At 36.5% G+C, this 22,417-nt stretch overlaps 1 protein-coding gene across 14 annotated transcripts; it reads right to left on the bottom strand.

Annotated features, from left to right (window-relative positions):
* Window positions 1-24: 24 nt before the first annotated feature.
* Window positions 25-16,718, bottom strand: LOC128239469 (uncharacterized). 14 transcript variants are annotated; one of them, XM_052956127.1, is made up of 8 exons: window positions 13,713-13,812; window positions 12,420-12,527; window positions 9,424-9,552; window positions 7,258-7,341; window positions 6,111-6,782; window positions 3,775-3,900; window positions 2,111-2,198; window positions 25-1,354 (listed from the first exon to the last, which is right to left on the bottom strand). In XM_052956127.1, exons 4-8 carry the CDS (start codon window positions 7,313-7,315, stop codon window positions 664-666), a joined length of 1,635 nt encoding a protein of 544 aa, XP_052812087.1. In that variant the 5' UTR covers window positions 7,316-7,341; window positions 9,424-9,552; window positions 12,420-12,527; window positions 13,713-13,812; the 3' UTR covers window positions 25-663. The 14 variants fall into 14 exon arrangements, with proteins under 14 accessions (XP_052812087.1, XP_052812077.1, XP_052812080.1 ...); XM_052956117.1 differs by having other exon boundaries at window positions 13,603-13,740; XM_052956120.1 differs by having other exon boundaries at window positions 7,258-7,344; window positions 9,481-9,552; window positions 13,603-13,740.
* Window positions 16,719-22,417: the final 5,699 nt, after the last annotated feature.

Raw genomic sequence — 22,417 nt, 5'->3', positions numbered from 1 at the left:
AATGTGCCAGTGATTCTACAGGTATAAGTTTATGGGACTTTATTTAAAACGTATTTATAGTTTGTTTACATTTGGTAAATATTAAGAGTAGCATTATCAAAGAAAGGGCAGTGAATATAAATAGTACAGCTGGTTAAAAGTATAAATCATGAACTTGTTGATTGATCGACATACTTTGTCTTAACATCAATATATATGTGTAAACGCTACAATGTGCTCATATGAAAAGTGTAGATTTTGGTTCCTATATAGACATAATGTTAATATTAGTTTTAGTTTTTCATCTTTCAAAGCTGTTAACCTGATAAAGTTTATAGACAAGTGTCAAAAACAATTAATGATGTTAAGGTGAACACGCGTCTTATTTATGTCAATCTCCCGTTCTCCCTATATAGTACCGTTCCGATTTCCTTGTTACACATGCGATAAATCCATTTGCATTGCACTGTCGTTGCGTAACATTCATAATTTATTTGTTACAGCTCATTTGTAGGCTCAATGACAAACTACTCGTGCGTTAGATCTGTCGGAGAGTCCACAACCTTGAAATCTGTACGATCCTTCTCTGGCATTGCTACTACTGCGTAGTCGTATACAGCCTTTTTAGAACGCTGGTTAGCATTCGGTTCCAGAACACAATAAGTGTGATCTTTGGCTTTGTTATCAACTTTCGGCAGATGTCATAGAACATTTGCCATTTTGAGCGTCACCAGGATGTTTCTTTCCTTCTGCAGCGATTGTTGTTTCTTTATTCATCTGAGTATAGTTGGCAGTTGACTTTGTTGGTTTCTGCGCTTCAGCGCGTTGTTTATCTGGGTTTGGTTTCTGTCCTTTTAATCCAGCCTGGTTAATGTGCGAATATGTATCATCGCGATCTTCCTTTCCTGCCTTAGGATGGGTAGGATCCATTTGTGTATGGTTGTATGTGTCGTCACATGATTCTTCTTTTTTGTCTGTATTTTTTCTAAAATAAAACTCTTCCAAATGGTTATAGGTTGTATTTGTGTCCTCGGTTTCCAATGTCTCACCAGGATTGCCATTAGATATGTGGGAGTAAGTGTTGTCAAACAACGCATCTTTAGATTTTGGAATGTGTGAATAAGTTAAATCAACGGCTGTAGATAGTCCTATGTGAGCGTAGGCGTTAACTGTTGGTTCGTTGGTAACTGGAATGTGCTGACGCGATCTGTTGTATTCGCCGTCCACCATTTCGTCTACCACAGGGTCATTATGCTCTACACGTCCACTGCCTTTGCTAGACGATGAAACGGTGTCATTCACGTAATAGGCTTGGTTTGAATGGATTATACTGTGTCTTTCTTTGTCGGTATTTTCTTGCTGAAGTTTCCTTTTTCTAAAATCATTTTAAAATAAATATAATTTTACATAACCAAGTAACATACGGTCTTGTTTATCATAGAGTTTAAATGAATACTATGCCAAAATAAATTACATGTAAGTTAACATTATAAAACGTTATGCATCAAAACCCACTTCCTATTTACACCAGTTGAAGTACATACGGTTTCATTCACATACACACAAGAAGATCCGTTATAGTATGTTGACTTGTTTTATTCTCATGATGATAAATGGAAGCTTTGAAATTTAGTGAAAGTATATCGGATTTAGTTGAAATGTAAAAACTTCCGACTATTGCAATAATACCTTTGTTAAGGATGAAACCTATGTAGTACACAAATAATAATTTAACCAATTCAAAATATATGCATGCTCGGTAATCTATGACCATGAACATGTCATGATCAGGTTCAACAAATGTGCATGCTAGTATTCATTGGTTGGGACGTAAAATAAATGTTGTACTAAATAATCAGACAAAGCATCAACGTAATTGTAGCTAAATGTTGTAATATTCATTTTACAAGTAGTGTTGTTGTTTTTAAAATAAAAATGCTCGAATATCTTAGTTAAGACTTCCATACCTTTACAGGGAAATCTACCTTTAATCTCTATTTTCGAGATACATCACTTCACTATTTCCAAGTTTAATTGCTACGGGATATCCTTTAAACATGCTTAAATTTTATATTTCTGGAAAGCTTTAAATTTACATTGAAATACAAATTTTGGAACCAAGGGAATCTACCTGTAAAAGATCAGTAGTCCAATACTTGCTATTACAACCATGACCACACCACTGACAGATCCGGCTATAACGGCAACAGGCGCTGATCCTTAAAGATATAAAACAAAACTGAAAGGCTTTTTGCCTGCTACGTTTTGTAAATAGAGTCATGGTAGTGTAAAATAAATTAACAAAACATAAATATAGTATGTGCATGCTTATGAATTCCTTCGCATATTTCGATGAGTTTTCTGCTGATACTCAATTAAATCAAAATTAAGGAGTATCAGTCACTTGAAATATATGAAGTATACCCAAATATTCACAAACTTATGGAGTAATATTCAACTGCATACGAAAACTTATCTGGAACTTTGGTTTCAAAAACAATGCACTACCAAGGTAAACTCATTTAGCATTTTAAGTAAAATCTCCTCATCACTTCAAACATGACTGACTACCAGGGTATGGCCGCTTAACCAAATGCATCCAATGAAATGCATTGGGCATGTTATTTAAGTTTATGTTTAAGGTCTCTTTTTACAATGACATTATCCTCGTGCAAAATTCTTCTGGATCGAATCAATAACATACTATTTATTCGCCGTATGTATTGGTGCATTTTATTATTGCCTTCAACCTATGTTACTCGTAGACAAAACGATTTGTTTGAATGGTTTATAAATATAAATATGCAACATGCTCAAGATTATGGGATGAAATAATAACGAAGACAAACTGAGGAATCTTCACACACTTTTCGTTCCATTAGGCATTCCATCAACGCTTTAAGCGCTTTGATTTGAATTGTAAAAGTGTATACTATGCATTTAGTAATGGTTACACTTTCGCATAGATTACAGGCACAATAAATATAAAAAATCAATCATTTGATGACAGTGAATTTAATAACAATTTAATACTTTCCTTTGTTCGTCTTCAATTACCTACCGACGAGATATCAACACTGATACAGATTTACATCAAATGTAGATACTTGATTTTTAATGATGTTAATATGCTAGACTCTAAACATCTCATGTAAGAGAAAGAAGAGAAACACACAAAAAAATAATCATGAAGTCTTTAAATACACGTGCGCTTGCCAAAGATGAACTCCAAAAGGTTCCGCTATACTCAGTTTGTACCCGTTTTATTATTTTAGCATGTGCTCATTTCAAAACGGGGATTTTGATCCCGATAAGCAAATGCAAATAACAAGGACAAGCTCAAAAGACAAATATTCAAATAAGTATGTACCTTGTTCAGAGGAACAATGTGCTTGTTAAAACGACACTTAACGTGAGGGACAAACGAACACACTAAAAAAGTGAAAACACGCTTCAAAATAGCTTCATTCATAAATGATGCGATAACTGCCCAGAAACAGTCAGTTAAACAAGAGTTCACTGAAATACGAGTTTAATGCGGTTTTAAATAAGTTTAAATGCACTGAACCTCACACTAATCGCTACATTTCTCAATATTGCAATATGAAAAACAATATTTTGCTCATATACTTTATACATCGAACATTATAAAAAGGCATATGCTAAGGAATAAGGTCGTGTGGATTTTAACTTATTTCATATAGGAAACATTTTGAAAATGCAAACGTACACTTTTAGTACAAAAAAGAGTACAAATGAACATTTTCCATTGTCTTTTGTTGTAAGAATTCTTACCATTAGGTTCAAGAGATGAGGGGGTAGATTTGGTTGACCGGTTTGGTGTATCAGAATGGCACGACGTGATTGGTGTTTTGGTATTTGTTGAAGAAGATGGATAAGATGTTTCCATATGCGAAGTCACTGAAAACGAAATACTACATCGTATTTATTGTGAACATTTATTGTGATTGCTGGTCTAAGTAGTTGACTAAGCTTTTCGTTTCAATCTGAGTGGCCAATGTCCGCATCCTCGGACACTGATCTACTGTTGGTTGGTGGACGCTTTTGGTATTACAGTACCACTAAGCGGTTAAATCACATTTCTAAATGTAAATACATGAACTGCCAAACATAGATCAAGTTATGTATGCGAACGAGAAACATTTGCTTGGGCCGTAATTGTAGTTTAAATATAACGAACGGAAGCATAGTTATGCAATACCATTACCGAATAAAACATATCAAGCTTGTTATATAGTAATACTTTATATTTCGTTTTCATCATAGAAAATATTTCAAAGCAAAAGGAAATATACATGCCTATTTTATAAGCTGTATAAAACTGACATAATAGATCATATATTCATAGAGAGGTCTTTAATAAATCCAACAATAATAACATCATCATCAACAACAACAACAACAACAACATTGACAACAACAACATTGCATCTGAAATTCTTAATTGCTTCCTATGTTCGCATCTTTTAACAACCTTATGTATAGCACTCCAAAGATTTGTCAAAGATTGGCATTTAACAAAAAAGTGTTCATATATTCTAGTGCATTGTGTAGTTAACACATTAAGGACGACCCTTCAAATTCCAAGTAAATAAATTAAAATTTGTTGCCACAAGATTATGCAATAACTTGATTTAATCTCTTTTACTTTACTATTCATTTTGGACAAAAGATTACTAAACATTCCAGCAAATATGCTCCTGTAACCGTCGATTCCAATGACCATAAATGTATTGATTTTCATGAAATTGCTCAATAATTTATTTGTACATTTGATACATATACGTATTTGTCATGTCTTTGAGAAGTTTGTTATGGAAACTTTATAGTACTTTTGTATTGACTTTAGTATTTGTAGATATATCTGATCTAATGGTTTACGTCCAACTGTTAGGATATGTTTTGTCTGATATTTTCCTCTGATATCCAATATTTGAACTTATAACTAATATGATTCGCATCTTTGTTGACATAATTCGATAAAAAAATTGTTTTATCTAAAGTCAGTTGGAGTCAATCAGCTGACATTATCCTCGTGCAAAATTCTTCTGGATCGAATCAATAACATACTATTTATTCGCCGTATGTATTGGTGCATTTTATTATTGCCTTCAACCTATGTTACTCGTAGACAAAACGATTTGTTTGAATGGTTTATAAATATACATATGCAACATGCTAAAGAATATGGGATGAAATAATAACGAAGACAAACTGAGGAATCTTCACACACTTTCCGATCCATAAGGCATTTCATCAACGCTTTAAGCGCTTTGATTTTAATTGTAAAAGTGTATACTATGCATTAAGTAATGGTTAAACTTTCCTTCGCATAGATTACAGGCACAATAAATATAGAAAATCAATCATTTGATGACAAGGAATTTAATAACAATTTAATACTTTCCTTTATTCGTCTTCAATTACCTACCGACGAGATATCAACACTGATACAGATTTACATCAAATGTAGATACTCGATTTTTAATGATGTTAATATGCTAGACTCTAAACATCTCATGTAAGAGAAAGAAGAGATTATTGTTGGAGTTAATGCGACAACCATATCGATGATTATGATAAATTCTAATTTTACCTTAACGCCAAGTTTCATTATAATTATTATATCTGGTGAGACGAAAGTCTCAGTATAGATAGTCGTAGACAATTCATCGAGACTAGTACCGAGATACAAATATAATGCGAACGATGATTTAAAGATATTATAAAAACGCAACACTCGTCTGTTATGCATCAAGTTTTCAAACATTGTTTGGACTGATTAATAATACATTTCTTAAAAAACAAACAGTTTTTTATATTTGTAAAACTCTAGTGCCTTTAAGCCTTTTTCAACTAGTGTTGATTGGTTCAATATAAAAATACTGGTATAATAGAACAAAGTACCAAGTGTTTTTTAACTGCAAGCATTGTAAGTAAAGTTTGCAATATCTGAAATATAACTTCTAACACAAGCTTTCATAAAAGGAATCTAACAAACTATTTTACAAGTCTTCCTGGGAATGTCCCATTATTACCAAATCATCTGCAAATGACATAACATAAATACGTGACATGTGATAAATGTAAAGAAAATGTGAACTACTCACCAAATTTCATGCCAACATTGGCAGTTGTCGGAACGTTACTACCACGACTATAGCCGCCACAGCCCCCATGATGAATCTCGTGGTACCTCGTAAGAAACTCGCCGGGAACGTAATCCAACGCCAAGACCTCTGTTCCGTTGTCGTACCATTTGTACAGCAACGAATTTTTGCCGCCGACGTAATCCGTATATCCTCTTTTTTCATGGTTGAACATAAACATTATGTAGCTGTTCGGATTGGCATCACAATTGTTAAAGAACTGCTCCTGTCCGTTCGTCTTCCATCCCTGCCTCGCATATTTGAACGTGTTTGATGCGGGAATAAATCCGACGTAAATGTACGGCGTCATATTAACGTTTTGTGGCTTATTATAGCCAATGTAGCTGTTATATTGTATGGACAGGGGAACCGAAGCGAAGGAGTTAATTTGAGCTAAGGTAGACTCATACTGCTTATTGGCCTTGGTGAAGCGAACCAAAATGTGTGTATTGTCATCGTAGAGGGATTCCATGTCGACCGTGACGTTTGTGTTGTTTGAGAGAAATGTGTAGCCGTATCCATCTTTAAAGAGGCAATATATACGGAACGACTGACACAAGCTGTTTTGGACAGTGTATGTCCCGCTTGGAAGAGTTCCGTTCGCAGCTACCTGCAGACTTTTGCAGTTATTCTCTAAAATAAACACACACCATTCTTATAATTGACTTCCGTTAAACTTCTACCGACACCCAACTATCAGTCATTGGTCTTACATAATTAAGATAAGTTATGGTGCTTTCTTGATGATAACTACACTATATTATTATTATTATTATTATTATTATTATTATTAATATTATTATTATTATTATTATTATTATTATTATTATTATTATTATTATTATTATTTTTATTATTATTGTTATTATTATTACTATTATTATTATTATTATTATTATTATTATTATTATTATTATTATTTTTATTTTTTATTACTATTATAATAATAATAATAATAATAATAATAATAATAATAATAATAATAATTATTATTATTATTATTATTATTATTATTATTATTATTATGATTTCATTATTATTAGTAATCGTTCATACAATCAATTATATTACTTTAAATTGCAAACATGAATAAATAAACGTGTCCTACGTGTAGAAGCGGTGGCAAAAACACAAATGAAGGCAAGCAATATCTTCAAGTCTGTCATGGCGCCTGATTACCCGAGAGCAACAGCTGCTTGAAATACAAGTTTAATCATCATAATAATGTTCATGAAGGCGTGCAGTGTTGCAAACATTTTTAATTCGTTCCATATGTTTACAAATGTTTTGCACACAATCAAAACATTCTATACGATTACGTTCATCAATACTATCACTGGTAGCCTTTGTATCTTGAATGGTTTTTCGGTAAAAGCCAATGTAAACATTTTACAAGAATACGACACCAAGGCTTTGGCAGCAGCGGCCTTAAACTGATGCAGAGCAGAGTAGGAAATCAATCAATCAATCAATCAATCAATCAAGCAATCAATCAATCAATAAATCAATCAATCTTCTCCCAACTTTATTCGATCGTTTAAACAAACATATTCATAACTTGAAAACACATCCCGAGACCGTCGATTCATATCTTCAAAATATTATAAATCAATTGTTAAAATTCATAGTTGTGAACATTCTTTTCACATTTTGTTACATATAATTATGAACTATCAATGGTATAATAACCTTGGATGAACTACCCGGCATTTAGTTTGTAAAAATGAAAATGTCAGGCTTTGAATTCTTGCATAGAAACACAAGTAAATTGGCTAATTGAACACCAATTTGATTATGGATTGAAATATAACACATTTTGAATATTTTTTCCAGAAAAGTTGTTCCGTCTACTCGGAAAAATATAATACGCCGGCTGGTTGCGTTAACGCTAAATGATTTTCCTACTTAAAAGTACCAAATGGAATATTTATATTGTATCTTTTTCTCAATGACTATTCACTGTTCATACATTTACAGCTCAATATCGTTATCTATGCAATTATCGTGGGATCAGTGTGTGTGTGTGTGTGTGCGTGCGTGCGTGCGTGCGTGCGTGCGTGCGTGCGTGTGTTTGTATATATGCGTGTGTGTGTATGCGTGCGTGTGTGTGTGTGTGTGTTCGTGTGCGTTTGCGTGTTCGTGTTTGTGAGTGTGCGCATGGCTAGTTATTCGGAACGAACTCTTTTTCGGATGCAACAATCGATGGGGACGAGCTCTACATCCGATTACACTTAATTTGTGTGACCAAGTTGACAGTATTCTTCTATTATAACATAACATTTAATTCCCTCAACTGTAAACTGTACATTGTTAGCATTTACAACTGCACGGAAGAAATCACACTTTAGGTCAATATCAGTTTTCTTAAGTAGTTAGAAACTATTCAGATGTTAAACATAAATTCGTTCCATAATGACTTCAAGAAGTAATAATTTGGCTATGGTGGTTTAATATTGACCAAAAGAGAGGAAATAACAGTAAAAAGGGACAATGTGGCTGACAACCAAACAGTGGGCCTTAGAAAAAAGAAAACCAAGATAAAACCAACGTTAATAACGTTGACCGTGGACTATTTGCTGAGGCCACACCAAATTAATGTTTAGTTCCTCGGATTTTTGCCAAAAAAAAAATTGGAGCGAGCGAAAAAAAAAAAGATTTTTTTTTTGTCAGTTTTCATAAAAACCAAAGCGAGCGAAGAGCGAATAATATATGTTTCCTTATATTCAATATAAATAAGAAAGATTGTTCAAAATAATTGCCCTTAAACCCATTTTAATGCCATCTTGAACTGAACCTCTAATGGACATTGGGAAAATGTCGGAATACATACTATTTATTCATCCGTGTTTAGTACAAACATTATATGGATAAATCTAATTTCTTATATAATTAAAACGTACTTTAATATGACGATGCTTTTAGTAAAAAGTTTGAAACGACTTATATAAATCTACCTGAATCAGTTTAACATAATATGCAACTGTATTTAGACATAACTTAGGATTGATTTTGGATTTGTAGAAAATGATCACTTACACACTGGCATCATCAAACATCAGACTCCATATAACATAGACTAAATTTTGTTTTTATTATCACAGGAAATGCAATGACATGTGCTTATTAAAACAAAAAGAACAAGGGTATTTTTCAGAGTACTTTTTTTGGTTATTTAGATGTTTTTATGCACCAGCCAATTGTATATCCCCCCCTAAGTCCCGAATAGCGGGGACTTTGACTTCCGTTCTCTCGAAACCCGGGTAAAATACCCAACCTGCAAGGACACACTGCTGGTAAAATCCCTGCCAAATGGCCCCGCAACCCCGAATACCTATGTGAGGCCCATTCCCGACTGTTTTCAATATGAAGACAAAACCACATTCACTAGGCACTGCGGGGCCACCTGAAAGGTAAAAACACAGCCCATTGCCTCTGCTGTCCCCGGTATACCCCTGGAACAAGGGCGAGGGTGGGCGGGGCAGTGGTTACAACTGACAAGTGCATTACAATCCCGGATTATGTTGCAAATAAAAACAAAATATAAGGTGATAAACTTAGGCTTACTTATGTTGAGGTATATCCAGACCAGTGTTTATATCGCTATTTGTGAAAATATATTTGTTAAAAACTATTGCTTTGTCAGAATTTGATCAAAAATGAGCTTGATACATTAATTTGGACCAAACAATGACTCATGTTCCAGTTAAGTTGACCTGTGACATCTTCATCATCGTCGTAACGAGGTTAAATGTTGGTCCCTTGTATTATGACTTGAATAAAATAGTACTAAGTTGATCATTCTGATTTCCATTCAAAACGAGTCACTAATTACGCAATATAATCGCTACCAATCTCAGATACACATGCTTTATTGCATAATGATTGCTTTAAATAATGATCCTTTAGTGTATGAGACGATCAACAATGACTTCAAGCATGCTCAAAACATATTTATTGTCAAAAATAAGATTTAATGCCCAAACTTCGAGCCACATTGTTTATACCGGAAGTGGCCATTTTGATTGACTTTATTGAAACCCATGCTTAACCGATCGATATACAGTATAAAAACACTACGCATCGGTAACTTCCCTTTACAAAAACATGAAAACTAGCGTAGAAAAATTATACTTGATTATTTTTAGCCTTTTAATAAATTATTACCTGAAAAAATCTGCTTTGCGATCAAATAGGAGGTGCGGGCGCACAAAAAAAATAAAAATATTTTTTTTACATTTTCAAAAAAATAGGAGCGGTAAATCCGCGGAACGAAATATCAATTTGCTGTGGCCTGAATGTATTTTAAATAATGTAAAGGTTGATTGTCTGATTGACACATGAGCAAGGCTTTCAATAGTATCCAATAAGGTCTGCAAATTGGACGGCAATACAAATTGCACAAATGTTTTCTCATCTTGTCAATACGGCTTTGGACCACTTTCATCAGGGGCATTGGTCTCTCATCGTGGCAAAAGTTATAGGTCCACTTTTATTTGGAGCATTGGTCTCTGATCATGACATTGGGCATTTGTCTCATTGTAATGCGAACACTTGTCTATCATTATGACATTGGGAATGATCCATTTGTATAAAGAGCATCGGCCTTATATCATACATAAGGTATTGTTTTACTATTAACGTTGGTCTCTGATCATGATTTTGGGCTTTGGTACCAATTTATAAAGAGCATTAATCTCTCATCATAACATTGAATATTGGTCCACTTTTGATGAGCATTTATGACATCATGACATTGGGCATTGGTACACCTCTTCTAAGGGCATTGGTATTGGACAATTGTTTACCTTTATCAGAAACATTTGTGTCTTGTTATGACATTGGGCATTGTCCTCTATTTTAGGATATTTATTTTTTGTGCATCGGTCGATCATCATTACACTGGGCATTGGTCCATCTTTGTTATAGGCATTGGTCTTTGATCATAACATAGGGCATTAATCAATATTTATCAATATCATTTTCAATCATCATTTGATCGGGCATTAGCACACTTATATAAGTGCATTGGTTTCTGATCATGGCATTGTGCAATGATCAAATAGTATTTAGACCATCGTTCTATCATCGTGACGTTTGGCATGAATCCATTTGTATAAGGGGTACCGGTTTCAATTTTTTAAATTGGGCATTGATCAACGTTTTAAAGGAGCTTTGTACTATCATGATTCCATTGGGATTTAAAACATTTGCATTGGGTGCATTGGCATTTGTTCATTGCATCGGGAATTGGTCCACTTTTATTAGGAGCATTTCTCTTACATCATGACATTAGGTTGGTACACTTCTATCAGGAGCACTGATTTCGCATCATGACATTGGGCATTGGTCCTCTTTTATTAGGAGCATTTCTCTCACATCATGACATTAGGTTGGTACACTTCTATCAGGAGCACTGATTTCGCATCATGACATTGGGCATTGGTCCACTTTTATTAGGAGCATTTCTCTTACATCATGACATTAGGTTGGTACACTTCTATCAGGAGCACTGATTTCGCATCATGACATTGGGCAGTGGTCCTCTTTTATTAGGAGCATTTCTCTCACATCATGACATTAGGTTGGTACACTTTTATCAGGAACACTGATTTCGCATCATGACATTGGGCATTGGTCCTCTTTTATTAGGAGCATTTGTCTCTCATTATAACATTGGGCATTGGTCCCCTTCTTTAAGGAGCATTGCTCTCTCATGTTCATGTTATGCACCAGTCAATTGTAACCCCGGCCCCCCAGGTCCGGGGGTATACCGGGGATAGCCGGGGAAAAGGGCCGTGTTTTTACTTTCCAGGTGCCCCCGCATGGCCGGGTGACCGCGGTGGTTTTGTCATAGCGCCAAATATAGCGGAGATTGGGCCTTATATAGAGTCTCTGGGGTGCGAGGGCATTTGGCCGGGGTTTAACCATCAGTTCGTCCCCGCAAGGCGGTGATTTTACCCGGGGTTGGCTGGACCGAGAGTCAAAGTCCCGGCTATGCCCCGGACCTGGGGGGCCGTGGTTACAATTGACTGGTGCATTACCCACTATACTTGGAGCATTGGTCCAATTGTATATGAATATTTGCTCATCATGACAATGGGTATTGACCAGTTTTAATCAGGAGCATTGGTCTATCATCATGACCTTGGCCTATATATTATATTGATCTTACTCTCGTTTCATTAAAACATTTGAAAACTCAGTATTGTTTTAAGCCCACCCTAGGTTAACCTCGGGTACAAGATAGGTTAAAGGTGCACATTAACATACCTGTGTGGCTGTTTGAGGATTCAAACCCACTACTGCATACCTAGTGAGCAGACTTGAAACGTGGTGCTGTTGAGATAAATCCACTAGGGAGACTAAAGTGAGAGCATTCTGAAATATAAAGCAGTAAACGGTGTTACATAATTGTTTCCTTCGTCGTAATAACATAACATCAGAATTATTTAGTCTACCTAGTCAAAACAATTTCGTGAACTTGCTAGCATCTTGAATGTTCCTTCGAGTACTTTTGTTGGTTCAAAGTGACATTGAACGTTTGCATACACTTTTTATATTGGCATTTTGAATCATTTTGCAGTCAATCGACATTCGTTTGTTTATATCATAGATATAGTTCAGTTGAATATCCATATCCATTCAGTCTCAAATGCATCACTTTGGTTACTTTATCATTTTCCCAATATTACATGAATATCAAATGTCAACAAGTACCAGGATGAATGCATACTGTTATATCACGCAAAGACCTATACACAGCACTCGTTATATACAACACAATACAATCCGTATACTTATGATCAGTTTATCACTTTTTATGTAAACAGATGCATCTCCCCAAGTGCGTAAAGCGCTTAAAGATTTCGATCTTAAATACTTAATACATGTACAGTCGTCAAGTGTATTTTAAAAATCATTTTAAAATCCCATTCACGTTTAAAAGAAGTTTGTCACCAGAAAGCTTTCTTAAGCCACACACATTCCACGTGCTTATGTTTAGGCTGTTCAGTGCCTTGCTTTATCAAAACCATCCAAGGGAAATTCAACAAATCATTCTGGTCTAATCTACTCAGAGACGTGCTCATCTATAAAATTATACATGAGAATTAGTGAGAGAACTAATTATAAAACAATTTAATTTTACCTCATAAATAGTTAATCAAACCAATTTACAACATTATTAACAGTGGCAAGCGAACCTTTTGCTGTAATGTCACCCTTTTAACAAAACAAACCAAATTGTTAAAATACTATAATACCAATATCAATGCCATTTGTTCCAAAAATATACGATTCTAATAATGTTTCTGATATAAGATGTATGTTTTTATTATATTTGTAACATTAGTGACTTGAACATGCAGGTACTTTTCATTTACGAACTTAACGAAGTTATTACTTTATATTACTTTATATAAGTTTTTTTTTTATTTTAATGTCTTAAACTAACATTGTTTCCCAGTTAAACACAAAATAGAACTCAATGTTTAAAACACAAAATAATCCGTTACTGAATTAAATCCACCCGAAATTTAAACAAAAACAAGGACATAAATTTACACGATTTAATGGTTGAAATTCGTTTTCAAATATGTTATGACTGTCATTGAAACCGTAATATAGCACATGGTAATTCGTTTACAACTATGTTATGACTGTCATTGAAACCGTAGTAAAGCTATTTAAACAAGGAAGTTGGCCTCTTAATAATTATGAAGAAAATCATTTTGAATAAGCTTAACGCAACATGGGTATACTCATAATAAAGCGTTTTGAGTGTTAAATCGTTTACTAACTTTTGAGCTACCTTGTGCTTAATCCATATTCAAATATAAAACAGTTCAGTATTCGTCTGGTCTAACGAAGGGCAGTATTCGTCTGGACTAAAGAATGGGAAGTATTCGTTTGGTCTAACGAAGGGAATTATTCGTCTGGTTTAACGAAGGGAAGTATTCGTCTGGTTTAACGAAGGGAAGTATTCGTCTGGTCTAAGGAAAGGGAAGTATTCGTCTGGTCTAACGAAGGGAAGTATTTGTCTGGTCTAACGAAGGGAAGTATTCTTCTGGTCTACGGAAGGGAAGTATTCGTCTGGACTAACGAAGGGAAGTATTCGTCTGGTCTAACGAAGGGAAGTATTCGTCTGGTCTAACGAAGGGAGGTATTCGTCTGGTCTAACGAAGGGAAGTATTCGTCTGGTCTAACGAAGGGAGGTATCCGTCTGGTCTAACGAAGGGAAGTATACGTCTGGTCTAACGAAGGGAAGTATTCGTCTGGTCTAACGAAGGGAAGTATTCGTCTGGTCTAACGAAGGGAAGTATTCGTCTGGTCTAACGAAGGGAAGTATTTGTCTGGTCTAACGAAGGGAAGTATTCGTCTGGTCTAACGAAGGGAAGTATTCGTCTGGTCTAACGAAGGGAAGTATTCGTCTGGTCTAACGAAGGGAAGTATTCGTCTGGCGTAACGAAGGGATGTATTCGTCTGGTCTAACGAAGGGAAGTATTCGTCTGGTCTAACGAAGGGATGTATTCGTCTGGTCTAACGAAGTGCAGTATTCGTCTGGTCTAAGGAAAGGGAAGTATTCGTTTGGTCTAACGAAGGGAAGTATTCGTCTGGTCTAAGGAAAGGGAAGTATTCGTCTGGTCTAAGGAAAGGGAAGTATTCGTCTGGTCTAACGAAGGGAAGTATTTGTCTGGTCTAACGAAGGGAAGTATTCTTCAGGTCTAAGGAAGGGAAGTATTCGTCTGGACTAACGAAGGGAAGTATTCGTCTGGTCTAACGAAGGGAAGTATTCGTCTGGTCTAACGAAGGGAGGTATTCGTCTGGTCTAACGAAGGGAAGTATTCGTCTGGTCTAACGAAGGGAGGTATCCGTCTGGTCTAACGAAGGGAAGTATACGTCTGGTCTAACGAAGGGAAGTATTCGTCTGGTCTAACGAAGGGAAGTATTCGTCTGGTCTAACGAAGGGAAGTATTCGTCTGGTCTAACGAAGGGAAGTATTCGTCTGGTCTAACGAAGGAAGGTATTCCTCTGGTCTAAAGAAGGGAATTATTCGTCTGGTCTAATGAAGGGAAGTATTCGTCTGGTCTAACGAAGGGAAGTATTCGTCTGGTCTAACGAAGGGAAGTATTCGTCTGGTCTAACGAAGGAAGGTATTCCTCTGGTCTAACGAAGGGAATTATTCGTCTGGTCTAACGAAGGGAAGTATTCGTCTGGTCTAACGAAGGGCAGTATTCGTCTGGTCTAACGAAGGGAAGTATTCGTCTGGCGTAACGAAGGGATGTATTCGTCTGGTCTAACGAAGGGAAGTATTTGTCTTGCCTAACGAAGGGGTGTATTCGTCTGGTCTAACGAAGTGCAGTATTCGTCTGGTCTAACGAAGGGAAGTATTCGTCTGGTCTAACGAAGGGATGTATTCGTCTGGTCTAACGAAGTGCAGCATTCGTCTGGTCTAACGAAGGGATGTATTCGTCTGGTCTAACGAAGGACAGTATTCGTTTGGTCTAACGAAGGGAAGTATTCATCTGGCGTAACGAAGGGAAGTATTCGTCTGGTCTAGCGAAGGGAAGTATTCGTCTGGTCTAACGAAGGGAAGTATTCGTCTGGTCTAACGAAGGGAAATATTCGTCTGGTCTAACCAAGGGAAGTATTCGTCTGGTCTAACGAAGGGGAGTATTCATCTGGTCTAACGAAGGGCAGTATTCGTCTGGTCTAACGAAGGGAAGTATTCGTCTGGCCTAACGAAGGGTAGTATTCGTCTGGTCTAACGAAGGAAAGTATTCGTCTGGCCTAACGAAGGGTAGTATTCGTCTGGTCTAACGAAGGGCAGCATTCGTCTGGTCTAACGAAGGGAAGTATTCGTCTGGTCTAACGAAGGGAAGTATTCGTCTGGTCTAACGAAGGGAAGTATTAGTATCCAATGCTTTTGTGCGTTGCAACATGCGCATTCAAAAACGAAGGGTATGTTTTTCAGAAACAAAAGAACCTTTTGGGAATAAGTACTTTTATTGGTTATTTTATATTGCAATATCAAATAGTATGCGTTCATTTACATAGGATCCCCAGTCAGTTTGTTTAGTTGCATACTAGATATGTAAATAGGACGTTTACATAAGTGTGTTTTTTTGCGTTAAAAGCAATCACTAATTTGAATCATCAAGTCCGTATGACATATGACCCACATATCAACGAACGTGTTATTTCTTTTATTTCATACCTTTAAAGATGATTTAAGCGAAAAATAACAATAACTCTCTGAACAAAGGCATTTAATTTGATGAAAATGACGTTGTCCTTAATCTTTTGCGTGGTATTGCGGAAGTACATTGGCGCTTGCGCACTACAGCCTTCTATTAAATACGGAAACAAAAAACAAAATGTGTAATACATGTACGAACTTTTTGTCCGGTGTCCATATCTTATTTTTAAATCACGCAATATTTCAAACGGAAAATTAACAGGTATGAAATTAAAAGTATTTTCCATGGGCGAGAGTGTAAGATAGGTTCATCCTAGACCGAGCGTAGAGTGTTTGCGGAAACGAGGTTTACCGAGTTTCCGCAAACACTCTGCGCAAGGGTTGAGATGAACCTATCTTACACGAGCGGCTATGGTAGATGCTTTTTCTCCCACCTCAGTTAAACAAAATAGAGTAAAAATGTGTTTTTTCGCTGGAACCCTTTAGAAGAAAATGCATGTATATATGCTTTGAAGTAGGATAGCATTTTAGGCCGACAGGCTGCTAGGCCGCTAGGCCGCTAACTTCACGCCGCTAGGCCGCTTCAGAGTGATAATTTGTGCATAAAAACAGTAGATACATGAATATCATTGTTTTGGAAGAACAGGCATGTTTAATGCTTTGAATTAGCTGACTGCTTTATCGACGTTTTTGAAATAGGTTCAATTTTAGGCCGCTAAGCCGCTAGGCCGCCAGGCCGCTAATTTCACGCCGCTAGGCCGCTGAAGTGATTGATCGACTTTTTTGAAAAAAAGTTTAAAACGCTTCAGAGTGATAACTTGTGCATAAAACAGTTAATTATAATTGTTTTAAATTAAAACGTATAGAAAAATGTTCTGAATAGAAAACAATTTAAGGCCGCTATGTAACTGTATGAATAAAATACTTTGATTTATCATTGTTTTAAAAAAAAAAAAAAACGCATTAACAATTGCTTGGAAATAGAGAAAAAAATTAGGCCGCGAGGCCGCTAGGCCGCCAACATCACGCCGCTAGGCCGCTTACTTCATGCCGTTAGGCCGCTAGGCCGCTAGTCCGCTAACTTCACGCCGCTAGGCCGCTAACTTCACGTACATCCGTTGATCATGCATTTTCAAGAGGTGTTCTACAACTCATGTTGATACTGTTATACGAGTCTAGAGAGAAACCTTGTTAATCTAGGTTCTTTTTGGCTGAATGTGTCATAATTATCCCAATTTGTTCACCTGTGTATATTTTGGTTTACAATTCAGCAGAAAAGCATTCGATTCCTTCAGGAAGGTGACCAAGTATAGACAGTGAAGCCATATGTAATTTGTAATAGTCCTTTTCTAGGATTTAAAGGGGCGCCATTGTTGTAACACACCTTGTGAAGCTATGAATGGCTTATATTACTGAACAAATATCTTCTCATTTCTTCTCATGTTACGTTTTAACAGTAACGTAATTTACACCAATTCGCGCGGTTTGAATTATTGGAAAACCTTCATAGAACTTAAGAACGATGATTCACCAACTTTTATCTCATAAACGATCATTATATATGGAAGAAATAGTACAGATAAAACTTAAAAGTAACTACTAAGGGTAACGTAGTATAAAAGTCCGTTACTCACTTATGTCCCCTCCCTCAGAGCGTAAACATGTCTTATTTTGTGACGTTTTGCTTAAGCTTTAAGAAAATCATTACCTTCAATTGGCAGCTTAATGTCTATATTGACATTTCTCGCGTTTTATCAGCTAAGTATTTTTTTTCGTGCGATAAGTCTTAACTCCTACTAATCGGTAAACTATCTGACAGAATATTTTGCATAAGCATTTTTTTTCCAAATAAAACACCAATTGAGAGCATACAGTACCTTATACTAATGTTTTAACAGTAACGATTTTGTGTGTTGTCATTGTTAAGATATGCGTATGTTTAGCATATACTCATTTTGTGTACAGGGGACACATATTGTTTGGTTACAAGTTTGATTTTGTTACGTGCATCAAGTTCCCTAACACCAACAGCCTTATGGTATTACGGGGGGAAAATCGCGCAAGTCAAGTCGAAGGCCTAAAATGGTTACCTTTCGTGCTGAAGAAACCTTGCCACACCAAATTGATAACTTGTTCATCGGATTTTTTTTTTTAAAATAATGGGACGAGCGAGCGAAATATTAATAAAAATATTTGTTTTGCATTTAGCAAAAAAGAAGAACGAGCGAAGAGCGAACAAATATATATAGTAATTTAACCCACTTTTGCTCACATTTTATTCACTTATTAACTAAACAATGATATTGTAAACAGTACAAGGATAACATCCAGTGAAAGAATGATAACACTAATAGATAATTCTATACAAATATTAGTTTTGAGATCAAACAAATGATATTTGAGATCAAGCAAATGAATTTCTTTAAACTAATTAATAAATGAGAGAACTCAAAACCACAGTTTTCCAGTTTATTAAACCTTTTTGATTATTTTTTCAAAATACCCTATGCATGGCAAAGTTAAAGCCTGGACACAAGCGCCAATGGTCACAGCCACTTGCCGGCCCAGTGGCATATCCAAATATATTAGGTTTTCCACTTTTCCTTAGGAAAACTTGGTTAAAAATAATTCTCTATTAAAATACATTGTCATATCTCATGCCATGGAAATGACTAGACAAGGTGACTTGAAAAATAACTCACAAAATAAATATAGGCATTTGCAATCAAATATAAACTACAGCTATCACTCTTGCAATGAATACACGATTGGCCTTGGTAGCCATCTTAGTTCTGGAAGAGAATTTACAAAAATCCTAAACCGTATTGTAAACCATTTCAGCACCAAATATGTCACAGAAAATTCCAGCCAGCGCCAGATTGATTTTAGGCTTTCTCAGAATTTAACGCCCACCTTTTTTAAACATGCAGATTTTCCTTAATTTTTTTAGATATCTTTTTCAAATTTAGACAAGTAATAGAAAAAAAATGTGGTATTTTTAAAAAAATAGAGAAAAGTTGAACATTTTCACGAAGTAGCTTCATAAATATGGTCCCAGGTGTCTGTTTTGAGCGGTTACGAGGTAGGATCATTGGAAATGTTCGATCTTAGAACCACATGAGGCAGACATCACTTTTTGCGGACTAACATTGTCCACGCCGTGTAAAGTTGACGTATTTGTCCTCGTTTTCTTACAGCTCAGTCGAGGGCCAGCAGATGGCCACTCCGACACCGAGGTCAACTCGGCTGACAAAAAAAACGTGCGGATATAATCCAAGAGCGGGTCGAGAAGCTCCAGAAATACGACGAGAGAAAGTAAGATTTCTACATGTATTTGTGAACGTAGCAATTCCTATATTGTCTGAAAACGTTTTGTTCTATCTAAAATTTACCGGCAGAAACGAAATGAGTTCCTTGACGTAATGTATTGTACATGAATAAAATAATTCGTCAACTTGTATTTCTTTTATGAAACTAAGTATTCATTATACAATCCCCGAATCAGAACTAAGGAACACACTCCAGCCAAAAGTCTGACAGTTCTTGTTAACGTTTTACATTTTCAGGCAGGCCGTTCTAGAGCGACGAGCAGAGTTAAAAAGGGAAAGAGAGGAACGCTTGAAAAAGAAGCATGATTTGGCGGAAAACAACGTCCAAGGTCTGAAGATTTCTCGTGTTCATCGACGCCAAAAAGGTGCAAAAGAAAAGAACAACGGAGTCCCAGGAGCTGTTCCCGACCATGAGGACGACTGTCCTAAAGCCCCCACCTCCAACGCCGCAGTCGTTACCTCCGCCACCGCCTCCGCATCCAGCTCCTCATTAAAAACCGTAAGTGTGTACTCCTCGAGCGGAGAGGAAGAGAGCTGGGAGGCTTGGGAGGAGCGCATGGAGGACGAGCTTTTCTACGCCTAGAGTCCACGCCCACCCAGCCCCGCTGAATGTGAAAGATATAAAAAATATCGTAAACATCTTAAACGCTAATTTAATAAATTAAAAAAGATAACACCAAAAATCAAAAGTTAATATTTTAAACCGAATGTAATTTGAAACTTGAGTAAAATAAATGTCATATTAACTTTAAACAAGGCAGAGGGCGGGGTAAATTTGAGGGGGAACAAAAGAAGGGGTCAGTTACTTTAAAGTTGTTAATGAAAGGTCTTTTTTAGAAGGGGGGGGGGGTCTGTACTTTACTTCTTTTCCTGGTATTTTGGTTCTTGGCATAGAATGGGGAGAAAGGGGGTGACTATTGGAAATGGGGAAGTTTCAATATATTAGCTGATGGGGAGGCAGTCTTGGGGTTTGATATGTACGCGTCTAGTAGTAAGGGTAGTTTTAATGTAAATTGGCTGGTAGGGATAACTGGGGGGGGGGGGTATATTTTTTATTTCTTTCTTTCTGACGAACACTCTAGGCCCTTGGTCACGTGGTCGGGGTCGCCGATCTGTCAGTCAGCAGACGGCCGCTGCGAATTAGCTGTTTGACTCGGGGCCTCGAGGTTTCGGCTTCCGGGTTTTTTTTCTGGGGTTGGGGAGGAAAAGCATTTTTTGTTTAGGTAATGGGGGAATGTTATTAGTTTAAATAGGGGTCAGGTCGGATGGGCAGTTACATAAACACAGACTTGTTTAGCTAATGGGGAGGGGAAATTATCGGGTTCCAGTCAGTTCAGTGAACTGGATTTGGAGGGTATGTTAGTCTACAGCTGGGTGGGTTATAAAACACGATGGTTGGGTGGGTCATCTTTTCTGGGTCTTAAGCAATTTCTTTAAGAAGGGGCGGTGGACTTTCGTTCTTTTGGTTTTCAAGCTTTTTTTCGACAAATCTGACATTTCATTTTACTCAGTTTTTAATTCCTATTTCCAACTCGTATTCCAGTATGATTATAATAATTTCAGTTTAATAAATGCTTTTTTCCATCTTTTTAATCTGTCTTTCACTGACGGCGGGCATGGGTGAGGACGTTTTCCCAGCACAATTTGATGAACAAAGAAATCAAACAACAATAACAACAACACCAACAACAATAACAAACCTGTTTTATTTCCAGAAAAAAATTATGACAATTGAGAAAGAAAAAAAAAACGAACTAAACAACAGAAACATAACACTGTCAACATATATAATTTATGTCTTGTATTTGTTCTAGTTATAGATATGGTGTTGAATTATATTGTATTTACTGTTTTGAGCTATTATACAGTCATTTTGGCAGTTTGGAAAAATATGGTGAAAACACTTATTTATCCACATCAATACCGGGTCCGGGGAACGTATCCTGTGCCCCCACCCTTCCCCCTAAAATCGTCCATGTTAACTTTTTATTTTCAATATCGAGGGAATCTAGGGATACAAAACACGCGAAATGCATAATTTAGGACTACAAACTGTTTAAATATTTTAGGGAGTACCTCAAACACTTCCAACACTAAAGACACATAATTATATATAATATCGGTTAAAGGGGAGGAGCGCATATCAATAGGTTACTCTCCTTAGCAACTCCACCCCTAACGCCAAATACTGGATCTGCCCAAGGAGCATCTTTGTTTTGTTTCATAAGTTGTAAGATACCTAAACCTATTAAGATGTTCTGAAGCAAAAACCATATAACAACGCAAAAACGCCTGAAAATGTGCGTGTAGTTCTTTTACAAAACGAATTACCTTTTATTTATTATAAGCACTCTAAAAATTCAGCTCTTGGGGCATCGTCCAATGTCTAAACATTTCAAGTGTACTCAACCTCCTAAAGATGGCAAAGCAATGGATATCTACAACAATATCGGTTTCCCAAAGGCTGTTTCCGACCTTGAGGACGACTATCCCGGAGTCATCACCTTCAACGCCGTTGTCGCCACCCCCGCCATCCACCGCCTATGGCCCACAACTGCTGAATCAACACTTTAAGTGTGTATTTTTCTAGCGGCGAGCAAGAGCGCTGGGAGGTTTTTGAGGAGCGCTTGGAGGAAGACCTCTTCTCCACCTAGGGGACACACCCAATCGCTTCCGCTGGAGGGGAAAGGCACCCTAATTGATTGAAACATCTTATCAAAAGAAAATATACGGTAGCCGAG

This window comes from Mya arenaria, chromosome 6 (genome assembly GCF_026914265.1).
Source record: "Mya arenaria isolate MELC-2E11 chromosome 6, ASM2691426v1".
Classification (NCBI taxonomy): domain Eukaryota; kingdom Metazoa; phylum Mollusca; class Bivalvia; order Myida; family Myidae; genus Mya; species Mya arenaria.
Note: the sequence above shows the minus strand (reverse complement) of the source record. Positions and strands in the feature narration are given on the sequence as shown.

Bases quoted from the DNA above. Each gene is read 5' to 3' on its own strand.
- LOC128239469 (XM_052956123.1), bottom strand. From the start codon at position 7,315: ATGACAGACTTGAAGATATTGCTTGCCTTCATTTGTGTTTTTGCCACC. The intron at 3,901-6,110 runs GTGAGTAGTTCA...TTTCGTTTTCAG, and splicing joins CAATGTTGGCATGAAATTTG to TGACTTCGCATATGGAAACA. The intron at 2,199-3,774 runs GTAAGAATTCTT...TATATCTTTAAG, and splicing joins CTCATCTCTTGAACCTAATG to GATCAGCGCCTGTTGCCGTT.